Source organism: Diplotaxodon limnothrissa, linkage group LG20 (assembly GCF_057381915.1).
Source record: "Diplotaxodon limnothrissa isolate DT_005_m linkage group LG20, D_limnothrissa_male_GT1.1, whole genome shotgun sequence".
In the NCBI taxonomy this organism is placed as follows: domain Eukaryota; kingdom Metazoa; phylum Chordata; class Actinopteri; order Cichliformes; family Cichlidae; genus Diplotaxodon; species Diplotaxodon limnothrissa.
In genome coordinates, this window is record NC_140615.1 from 4,263,812 (window position 1) to 4,275,973 (window position 12,162).

The window sequence follows — 12,162 nt, forward strand, 5'->3', positions numbered from 1 at the left end:
AGTCTTGTGAATGTAACTGGCCTGGGGTGTGCTGGACCTGTCTGGGATGACTGGGTTGAACCAGTCTGGTTTCTGCCTCCCGAGTTATGCTGTCTGTGCAGGATTTTTGTTCCAGCCTGACAGGCACCCACTGTAATTAACTCCCTGGATCACTCTGCATGCTCACTCAAACAGACAAAAAAGTGATGGGGGAGAGTATGGGTGCAGGGGGAAAGTGGGGTGAGAGAGAAAGAGAGAGGGAGGGTGACAGGCAGACACATACAGTGATATGTTGACACAGACAGACAAGAGGGCAACAGCTCCCAGTTATGGGATTCAAACAAACACATTCCCCTGTATGGATGGCAATATACGACTGAAGCAATAGCAAGGTTGATGTATAGCTCTGCTCTGTGAGGTGTGGAATTCCCTGGGAAAGGGAAGGAAAGAAGAGGGATGGTGTCCACACTGTGAACTTTAATTACCCACTCATTCAAGCTGCATTTGGACAGCTAATCCCCCGGCTTCCCTTTCTTTATGGTCACAGGAGGACAGGAGTCTGGTGCTCCCAGGCTGCAGTCTCACAGTAAAGTGGACAGCATCAAACAGTGTACTGGCTAGTCATGTACAAGTCATTTATCATCCTGTCCTGTGCTTTTTCATTGCCATCACGGCTTTAAGTCATTATTATTATGATCACTTTTGTCTAGTCAATGGCAACCTGAAAACATTGAAACCATGAGTAGACTTTGGTGATTTAGAGTAAATGGGTCAGATCATGTGCACCGAGTGACTAGAATGTTGCACTGAATGTTGCACTGGATGCATCTATAGGCGTGTGACCAGGCCTCTGTGTATGTGCACGTTTGTGTGTGTTCATGTGTCTCCCTGCGTATGGTAGCTTAGCATTAGCTACATGGCTGCTCACTGGGAGGGATGCCATGGTAATCCTGTGTTTGGCTCATTGTGTCCCCCTCTGTCTTTCCTTCTCTTCCCTTCACGATCACCTCCTGTGTCTGTCACTTTTCTTTCTCACACGCTGCCTTTTTCCCTTCTCCTAGCTGTTGCTCTGTGTGTCAGAATTACAGTCTGTTTGTTTTTCTCAATTCACTATCTGTTTGTAATACAAAATCTAATTATACAGTAAATTATCTATTATCTTCTCAAATGACTTAATAATTTTGGATTGAAGCAGCCTGTTTTATAACAATTACCCCCAAAACTTGCTGTTCTCAGTAGGACTGGATGGGTGAAGTTTAACACTGATGGCTTTTCATCTTCAAAAAATGATCACAAAAATGTTGTTGCTGATGTCATGACAAAAAACTGTCTGGTGGCAAAACACAATTCTAACATTGATACCGCAGGTGAAACATGCTACCTTTGCAAGCTCTGTAAATTTCCCCCAAAAAAGGGCAAGTCGATTATTTAAGTAGCTCTGAACAACTGCTGATATGAACCTGTTTCAGTAAGTGTTGGGAGTAATACGAGAAAAGGTGATGAGGGCATTCCTGCTGCTTGTTAGTCCAACAGAAAGAGCCTGATCTCAAGGATTAGCCAAGACTCTTGTTTTGGAATTAGCTCCAAACCAAACACATGACTGACTTTCCTCACACAAAGCCAGCAGTCAGATCAGATGGCTAACTGTAACACTGCTGTCTATTGTGAGGCTAAGAGTCAGAGGGATGCATTTCTTTGCTCCTCCACGAGGCTGCCTCCCACCATATTTAATATTCACACCATATAACAATGTTTCCCATTACTTCTCCACATAATTACGTTTGGTGGGCTACAGCGTGTAAAGGCTTTGACAGAGGAGCCATATTAAACATTTATAATAATTCGACATTTTCCTCCCACTTCAATTACAATGCATGAAAAAGACTTTCTCAGAGTGATGTTTGGTGCAGTCACCCCTACATATGCTACAGTCCTCCTATTTACTCTGTTCTCACAAAATACATCTCATTCATAATTCCATTTCATAAACAACAGATAGGCTGTGCTTTGTAGACCTGGTTACACCTAAAGGAATAATACAAAAACAAATAATGCAAACATTAATTTATCTTCTCTTAGTGCTTGTGATACATGCATTAGACTGCATGATTACAAGAAGAAACAGCTTGTTTAATAATTTATTTCTATAAAGCAAGGCAGATGCCGTATATCCCCTTCATGATGTGTGTCATGGTCCTGGGCCATGTTGGCCCAGTGTTCTTAGTTTTCTTGTATGTTTGTATTTTGTTCCTTATTTAGGCCATGTTTTCTGAGTTGCCCTGTTGTGTTGTTCCCTAAGTGTTTTCCCTTCATGGCTTTTACCCCCTGTGTGCCCCTCTGTGTATCTGTGAGCCCTCGTCTCTCCTTATGTTTTATTCCATGTTTCCCCTGCCCATTATGTCCAAGTTCTCCCCGTGCTCTCTCTCCCCCCCCTGTGTGCCCTGTGTATTTATGAGCCCTCGTCTCCCTTTGTGGTTGTTTCATGTTTCCCCAGCCCGTTATGTCTGTGTTTTCCCCGTGCTCTCTCTCCTCCTGTCTGAACCTCTGTGCACTTCCTGTTTACTTTGTGACTCTCACGCCTGTACATGTCATGTTCAGTTCACCCCGCCCTGTCTCGTTATGATTATCAGTGTCACCTGTGTTCCCCGTGTGTTCCCACTTTCCTCGTTAACCCTCTGTGTATTTCTGTCTGCGTCTCCCTCTGTTCGGCGTGACGTCGTCCCTCATGCTGTGTGTGGCTCTCCCTGTGTCTCGCTGTAAGTTCTTAGTTTGTGGCTTCCCAGTTTAGTTTAGTTTGTATGTTTGTTCTACCGGCAAATAAAGCTGTGTTTTGAGTTCATTCCCTCGAGTCTGTGAGTCCTGCATTTTGGGTCCAACTCCCGCCTGCCGCACAGCGATTCATGACAGTACGACGTCACCACAACATGGACCCAGCAGACTTACCCGGGGAGAGCGATCTGATACGTGTCCAACGCCTAGTCGAGTGGATAACCCACACTTCCAATACAAGGGCAAAGATTGTGGGGATAAATGCTATCGAAGCAATCCTCAAAGGAAATTCTCATCTCCGCCAGGTCAGAGGATGTTTGGACTTATTGGCCAATTTGAATGAAGCCCGGGAGGCGGCGCGAACTCGGGAAATATCAGACTTGGCCCAGCAGCAACAGACAACAGCCACCCTGGAGCAGCCGCGTCAGTTTCACCGGCCGGATGAGGTTTTGCCCGGCCCTTTGGAGCTATCTGCGGGGAAGAAGCGTCGATCACGCCGCGGGCGCGCCACCCCACAGCCGGACGTTCGGACTTTTACATCGCCGGCTGTGGTGAATAAGGACTCTTTTTCTGTGTCGAACCGTGGGACTATTCGTTCAGGGGTTGTGTTTTGTGCTACGGACGGTAATGTGAACAGTTTATCAGCTGCCCAGCCTCCTGACGCTCTCTTAGCTGCCCAGCTACAAGCTGCGTCTCCTGTGTCCCCGCTAGCACAGCCATTAACTCCACCACACGCTCCATTTTCACCTCTACCATCGCTTCAGTCATCAGTTCGGTCTGCCACTCAGTCGCCCTTAGTTCTGTCATCCACACTACCACCTGTTTCCCTTCCACCACCACCATCACTACACCCAGCCATTCAGGCTGCTACTCAGTCAGACATTCAACCCATAGCCCTGCCGTTAATATGCTCTGTAGCTGAGCCACTAGCCGCCCGACCCGCAGCCACTTCAGCCACTCCTCCACCCGTCACACCTCCACTACAACCATCACTGCAGTCTCTAGCGCAGTCTCCTGCAGCTCTGCTTTCCCCAGTGCGGTCTCCAGTGTCCCCAGTGCGGTCTCCAGTGTCCCCAGTGCAGTCTCCAGTGTCCCCAGTGCAGTCTCCAGTGTCCCCAGTGAAGTCTCCAGTGTCCCCAGTGCAGCCTCCTGCAGCCCTGCTTTCCCCAGTGCAGTCTCCAGTGTCCCCAGTGCAGCCTCCTTTAGCACAGTCACCCACTCAACCACCAGCACCACAACCGTCACTACCTCTAGTTCATTCCCCTGTGAAGTCATTAACTCCACCACCTACTCCACTCTCACCACCACCGTTACTACAGACATCAGTTCAGTCCCCTGTGCAGTCGTTTACTTCTCCACCGTTAGCAGCTCAGGTCCCCGTGTGTCCAGCAGCTCAGGTCCCCGTGTGTCCAGCAGCTCAGCTCGCACCTGAACCTTTGGCCCAGTTCCCCGTAGCAGTGCAGTTTTCTAGCCAGCTTAACGTTGAGCCCGTTCAGCCACCTGTCTCCGCTGGAGGGCCCGAGGAGCCCGTTCAGCCACCCGTCTCCGCTGGAGGGCCCGAGGAGCCCGTTCAGCCACCTGTCTCCGCTGGAGGGTCCGAGGGGCCCGTTCAGCCTCCTGTCTCCGCTGGAGGGTCCGAGGGGCCCGTTCAGCCTCCTGTCTCCGCTGGAGGGTCCGAGGGGCCCGTCCAGCCTCACGCCTCGTCAGCTGGAGGGTCCGAGGGGCCCGTTCAGCCTCCTGTCTCCGCTGGAGGGTCCGAGGGGCCCGTTCAGCCTCCTGTCTCCGCTGGAGGGTCCGAGGGGCCCGTTCAGCCTCACGCCGCATCAGCTGGAGGGCCCGAGGAGCCTGTCCAGCCGCCACCTGCGACCGCCTCGTCGTCGCCTGGTCCGGCTGCATCCGAGTCTTCGTCATCGCCTGGTCCGGCTGCATCCACCTGTGCTTCTGCTACGCCTGGTCCAGCCTCTGCCTGTGCTTCTGCTACGCCTGGTCCAGCCTCTGCCTGTGCTTCTGCTACGCCTGGTCCAGCCTCTGCCTGTGCTTCTGCTACGCCTGGTCCAGCCTCAGCCTCTGCAACCTCGTCTGGTCCGGCCTCCGAGTCTTCGTCCTCGTCTGGTCCGGCCTCCGAGTCTTCGTCCTCGTCTGGTCCGGCCTCCGAGTCTTCGTCCTCGTCTGGTCCGGCCTCCGAGTCTTCGTCCTCGTCTGGTCCGGCCTCCGAGTCTTCGTCCTCGTCTGGTCCAGCCTGTGCTTCGCCTGGTCCGGCCCCCGCATCGCCGCCGTCTGGTCCTGCCTCGTCTGGTCCTGCCTCGTCTGGTCCTGCCTCGTCTGGTCCTGCCTCGACTGGTCCTGTGCCCACCAGGCCATGGCCAGCACGCCTGAGACTGGAGGGCCACCGCTGCCTTCCGCGCGGTCGGCCCCCTGAACTGCTCCGTCGTCTCCTTCGCCGCCGCCGCTGCCTTCCGCTGCCTTCCGCGCGGTCGGCCCCCTGAACTGCTCCGTCGTCTCCTTCACCGCCGCCGCTGCCTTCCGCGCGGTCGGCCCCCTGAACTGCTCCGTCGTCGTCCCCCCCTTCGCCATCGCCGCTGCCTTCCGCACGGCCGGCCTCCGGACCAGCTCTGTCACCTGTGCCACCCACCTGGTCGGCCCCCCGACCGTGTGACCCGTGAACTCTTGTGCCTGTGGGCTCTGGGTCGGCCCCCTGAACCTTATTTGGACTATAGTCATGTGCTCCTGTGTTTTCTGTTGTTTGTTTTTGTTTCCCATTCTGGTCCCTCCGTCCTGGTCCCCCGCCTCCCGCCCTGGGTGGGTTGTTTTCTGTTTTTGTTTTTTCGGGTTTGGGCTGTCGGGAGCCAGCCCTTGAGGGGGGGGTACTGTCATGGTCCTGGGCCATGTTGGCCCAGTGTTCTTAGTTTTCTTGTATGTTTGTATTTTGTTCCTTATTTAGGCCATGTTTTCTGAGTTGCCCTGTTGTGTTGTTCCCTAAGTGTTTTCCCTTCATGGCTTTTACCCCCTGTGTGCCCCTCTGTGTATCTGTGAGCCCTCGTCTCTCCTTATGTTTTATTCCATGTTTCCCCTGCCCATTATGTCCAAGTTCTCCCCGTGCTCTCTCTCCCCCCCCTGTGTGCCCTGTGTATTTATGAGCCCTCGTCTCCCTTTGTGGTTGTTTCATGTTTCCCCAGCCCGTTATGTCTGTGTTTTCCCCGTGCTCTCTCTCCTCCTGTCTGAACCTCTGTGCACTTCCTGTTTACTTTGTGACTCTCACGCCTGTACATGTCATGTTCAGTTCACCCCGCCCTGTCTCGTTATGATTATCAGTGTCACCTGTGTTCCCCGTGTGTTCCCACTTTCCTCGTTAACCCTCTGTGTATTTCTGTCTGCGTCTCCCTCTGTTCGGCGTGACGTCGTCCCTCATGCTGTGTGTGGATCTCCCTGTGTCTCGCTGTAAGTTCTTAGTTTGTGGCTTCCCAGTTTAGTTTAGTTTGTATGTTTGTTCTACCGGCAAATAAAGCTGTGTTTTGAGTTCATTCCCTCGAGTCTGTGAGTCCTGCATTTTGGGTCCAACTCCCGCCTGCCGCACAGCGATTCATGACAATGTGTGCTGTTATTTGTTTCTTTCCTGATTACTACACCTACAAGGTTCAAGGTTCTTTATTTGTCACATGCATAGTTATACAAATAAAGAACCTTGAACAACAAGCATTGATACAAACCTGAAAAACAATAATCGCCTTCATACAATTCAGGTAAATACATGGCATAGTCTTTCTGATAGGACACCTATCACAACAAGAAGATATGCTGACAGTCTATTCTATTATTCATACAGTCCTAGAAAAGGCAATGCCTCCACTTTCACTGTGTGCTGTCACTCAGCTACAAGTGATGCTCCTCGTTTTCACCTCAGTCTCCACGGAACTGCAGTCACACAGTCTGAATAGGAAGCAGACTACGTGCTGAGATTTCCAGATCTCTGTTCATTTTACAACAGTAATACTGTGTTTAAATTCTGAAGTGGATAAATAAAGTATAAGTATTACCAGTAAACCTACGGCATTGTGTTCTTTAAGTGCACTGATTATAATAATTTTTAAAAAAGCAGAAAACAGACTGTCTTACCTGAAGTTCACACCAAGCCACCTCCACCCAAGTCTCGGTGTCTAGGCCTTTATAGACGGTCTTGAAGGCTCCTCTGCCTAGTTCTATGTCAAATTTGAGGAACCTTCCTCCAGGAGAGGTAGCAACAGCTTTCATCTCTGCCTCCTCTTCCTGTTCTCGGTCCCTCTCCTTCCCCCTCGGTACAGGTGCAGATGAAGGAGCATCTTTCCCAGGCTCATGGACTGAGCTGGTGCAAGACGGTTCATGTCCCAAGGTTGCACAGGATGAAGCAACCCCATGCTGCTGAGGACTACTACTAAAGACTGAGTCTGATGAGCGCAGCTCCAGGTGGGGGGCACTATGTGATGCCAAGGTGGGTACATCCACCTCATCGTCTTCCTCACAAATCTCCACACTCTTCCTGAAGAAGCGCTTCTCCCTTCTTAGTCGTTTCTGACCTGTATCGATGGGTAGGGAGGGTGTGGAGAATGAAATAGGTCTGAGTACGGTCTCCTCCTGGGAGGCTTCTCCTCCACCACCGCCTCCTCTGATTCCTCCATCTTCTTCTGTTGCTGCTCTCCCTGCTTCTGTCTGGGAGGAGGATGAGTCCATAGGGGTGCTGTCTGTCCTCTCCCTTTGTTGGTCGACCCTGCCCTCCCACTCCGGGTCCTCCTCCTTCTGTCCATCAGGTTTCTCCGAGGAATCCTCGGTGCCTGCGGGCTCTCCTGGGTCAGTAGCCATGGGGAATGGGCTTTCCCACCCCTGCTAGACCTCCTCCTCCAAACCTTTGTTCCTCCGTCAGTCCCCGTCTCTCTCTTTTTCTGTGGTCACCCTCTCACTTCTTTTAACGTGTTAAGAGACTGCTGTCCTTGATCAAACGGGTCACTCTGTCACTCTTTTCCTCCGTCGTCTTCCTCGGACTCTTTTACTCTGCTGCTTTACAGAAGCACAGAAGCAGGGTGAGATGTTTCTATCTTCACTTTCCTTCTCAACATTGCCTACATTTTCTTCAGGAGCGACTTGTTTGGTGCTAATCAGAAAGAATCAGACATCTCAGGGCTCAAACAAACACAGGAAACCAGGAGGGTTTTCTTCAAGCCAGCTGGGGTAAGCAGCGCTGTTATTATTTCAAACTCTGATGCGGAAATCTTCAAGTAAACCTGCAAGACAAAAACAAAACACAGTCGATTGACATATTTAAATCTGTTGAGAAAAACACTGGTACATTATTTATATTTAATAAGATACACTTGGAATAGCCCCAACAGCCCAGTGTGAATGGATGGAAAGAATGACTTCAAGATATCATCATAATCACATAGAGGGTGAACCTTAAGAAAGAAACATTTTCATCTGTAATTTTAACACAACAAACGCCTCATTTGTGTACAATTAAACCGAAAGAGTCTCTGAAGAATATCCCGTGAGCCTGGTCAGTGATCACACATGGTTTCATCAATCGTCAATCACATGTTTACCAGAGTCTAGCGTCTGAAGTTGTGCTCAACAGCTCCATTAGCGAACAGAAAGCTGCAGTTAGGAGTATACAATCCCAACCATTAAAAATGGATGATGAACTATGGGCCAGTTCGGTTGAGTGTGAATAATTCATACTCAGAGGGATTGTTGAACTGTATGAGAGATACTATCACACATATGCAACAAAAGCCTCATAAGATTACACAACTGTGATTATGATTATCACCACTACAGTATTACTCATACCCTGGGAACCATTTAAAGCAGTGTAATCTTTTGAAACTACTGACTGGCCCTTAGGTAAAGTGAGGCAGAAGTGAACAAAGCAAGTTTCTTCTGAAATAGTGATCTTCCTATAAAAAGTACCAGATTGCTGTTAGGTTTTTTTGGTGATTTTTGTGTCATTGTGTGGACAGAAGTGGGCAGCTTTCCAGTGGCATCTTTATCTTCACTTCTCCTCTATCACTCCCCACCTGTCCCATGGTATTGTATCTCCCCTGCCTTCTTACAGCAAATGATCTCTAAGTGGCTCATAGCCTGGAGTTACTTTGGAGAGTGCATCTTAGAGCCAGGGTTTAACTACTAATAAAAGTTGCAATAAGGCCCAAAGTCACCTTATGACTAAACATTTGAAGTTACAGGAAGCATACTAATGGATACCAACAACAGCCGTAGACAAGGATTGTTATGGGAATGTAGTGAATAGGAAGTGCAGTCCAATTCAGAATATTAACAAATATAAGTTTACACCTTCACACATATTAATTTGAAAGTGAACATGTGAAACCTACTGCAATTATGCACCCAAACAATCTGTGGTTACAGCGACTTGGCTATGAAGAAACCCACCGAAGCAGCCGGCCTCAGACCCTGAAATGTCACAGTAGCAAATCTGAACTTGTCTTTAAGCTCGAACAAAGCCCACGGTTACCACAGGGGAATCATCTGGAAGCTCACAACAGCCATTATCTCTTTTATTACAATGACATTAACACTCACATCAAGCCTATTGTGTCTCCAGGCTCAAACGCAGTGAGTCTGAAGTGCAATGCTAGTAGCTGTCAGTCAAACTAATGCGCAATACACTGTCTATTGACTAACTGCCTAAGCTCCCGATGAACAAGCAATTCAAGTTTAGCAACATTTCCAAGGAACAGATACGTAAGCTAAGAGAGAAGCCATCATCAGCATTAAGCAAGACACACCCAAATACTATAACGAAAGAAAACAAACATTGTAAAAAATCATCAAATAATAACCTTCAAATGTGATGTAATATGTTGTTATTTAGGCTGTTTTCTAGGAATCCGATTGATGAATAAAATATTCAAATATCCACCAAATGAAATACTTCCATCTGTCTTTTTTCTTGCACTTCTCCAATTAAACAGATTAAGTAATAAAGAAAATGGATCGATCAGCAGCACCACTCAAGTGAGGGTTCTTTTTTCTCTTTCCAAAGTCCAGCAGCTACTAGCCAGTTGTTAATAATAAATATAAGGCTATTCTACAACCCAAATTCCAGTTGGGACGTTATGTAAAATGTACATAGACTGCAATGCCGTAAACCCATATTCTATTTGTAGCAAAACACAGAAAACATATAAGTTTGAATTTGATGGTAACAACACATCTCAAAAGAGTTGGGACAAGACCAACAACAGTCTGTAAACATCTCTGAACTGAGGAGACTGGACTTAGAGGAGAGCAATTTTGTACCATTCTTGTCTGATATAGGATTCTAACAGTCCTGGGTCTTCTTTGCATGGCACAGATTTAACCCACATTTGTGGATGGCACAGTATTCATGTACCATTTCTGGCAGTGTTTCTGAGCCAATTGAGTGGTTTCCATAACAGAATGCATTTAAAACATGCTCATGATCTTTTTGAAGATCATGAGCATGAAACATTGACTTTTTGGCCTTGTTCCTTGAGCATTGATTTCTACAGATCTGTTGGTGATATTATGTACCATAGATCAGCGGTCCCCAACCCCCGGGCCTCGGACCGGTACCGGTCCGTGAGTCGTTTGGTACCGGGCCGCGAGAGTTGAGGCTCAGGTGTGAAATGTGTGGTTTTCAGTTTTTTTATCGGTTTTCAGCGTTATTTTGTTATCGTTTTTACCGTTAACTCGGTTTTCCTGGGTCTTTTCACGTGTGTTATGAATAAATCTTCTTTTTTTCGGTACCGGTACTACTTTCATTTTGTTGTATTTATCCGCGACACCTTAAAGGCCGGCCGTGAAAATATTGTTGGGCATAAACCGGTCCGTGGCGCAAAAAAGGTTGGGGACCGCTGCTATAGATGATGAGATAATGACAAAATATTCAAAATTTTACATTGAGGAACATTACCGGTATTCAGAAATTGTTCCACAATTTTCAGATGTGATTTTTAGTATTATTATTTTTATTTTTGTAGATTGGTAAACTTCTTTTTTTTATACTCCAATCATGTTACTGATCTAATTAACATAATTAGTTGCAGGATGTCCCTTACATTTAAACTTTACAGCTTTTTCAGAAAGGGCTTTGTAATATTACCCTTTTCTGTATTTTCTAAAAATTAATTACTTGACATTACTAAGAAATGTGTTTGTTATTATTACTTTTAACTTTTTTTAAAAGAAAAACATCAACAGTGTTTGAATCAAATAGTCCTCAATTAAGTTGATAGAAGATTAACTAATGTTTGCAGCAGCATCTCCCCTGCACTTCCCTCTGATTCACTAGCTGCAGGTAACGCTTCTGGTGAGAGGCTCTCAGCCTGTAGCTATGTTTAGAAGAATCTGACAAATAGTCAAGAGTGTACTTCTTAAAGTTAACAGGGGAGAACAGAATGTGGGGACAGCTGCTAGTTTGCTTATCCTTACCCTTTAGCAAGACTAGGCACCCTACACAGTTAGGTCCATAAGTTTCTGGACAGAGACACTGTTTTTGATAATTTTGCTGCTGTATGTGACAGAAGTGTAGACTATTTTGCAAAAGTATTTATTTACTGTTTAGGAGCTCAGTAATTTACTAATTACAGCCATTATAACGTGCAAAAAACGACACAAAAAAATAATGAAGAAACTGAAAAAGTAAGCAGTTTCACAGACAGATGAAACCAAGATGAGCTTCTACCAGAATGAAAGGGAGTGAAAGGTATGGAGCAAGAAAGAAAACAGCTCATGAGCTAAAGCACATTATTTGCAAACATGGCAGAGGCAATGTTGTGGCATGGAGATGTATGGTTGCAAGTGGAACTGGTCACTAGTGTTTATTGATAATGTAAATGCTGATAGAAGTATCAGACTTGGATTTTCATCCAAGTATTAAAAACAATTGTTAAATCTAACATTATCTTACTTAGTTTTTCATTTCTTTTTTCGGCCTACATATAAACAGCTGTAATTCCTAAGCAGTTAATGCAATATTTTTCTTAATCCCCTTGAAAAAAAAGCTGATCTGGTGTACAGAAGCACAGCTGTGTCACTGTTTCAAGAACTAATGGAGCTAACAGTATGTGTTTACAATTCAAAATTGAGGTCCTATTATTTTGTATCCAAATTTAAAATGATAAACACAGAAGAAAAAGAGCAGAAAATCCTCATGCTTTAAAAAGCTGAGTCTAGTAAGTATGAACTGATTCAATTACCATAACCCTGTTTCATTTTCAGTCGTCTACTCATTTAAGTGCTGCACCCTGTACCGGACTATCACTAGATAGACTAGATAGACTATCAAAAAGCATGCATCTAATCGAAGACTTGCTGCACAGTGATTAAAAAAACTACAGAAAACTGGGTATGTTTGGGTAACCCACAGAGGACATACTGTAGTGTACAGTGAGTCTAAAA

The 12,162-nt window shown here is 46.7% G+C and overlaps 1 protein-coding gene across 1 annotated transcript in view; it reads right to left on the reverse strand.

Moving 5' to 3' along the window:
- The window catches only part of wnk3 (WNK lysine deficient protein kinase 3), a 42,313-nt gene that overhangs the window by 24,355 nt on the left and 5,796 nt on the right, over window positions 1-12,162 (reverse strand). Inside the window, exon 2 of the mRNA XM_085345344.1 lies at window positions 6,862-8,000. Coding sequence (XP_085201470.1) covers window positions 6,862-7,581 — 720 coding nt within the window. The 5' untranslated portion in view covers window positions 7,582-8,000. The remainder of the gene's footprint in view (window positions 1-6,861; window positions 8,001-12,162) is intronic.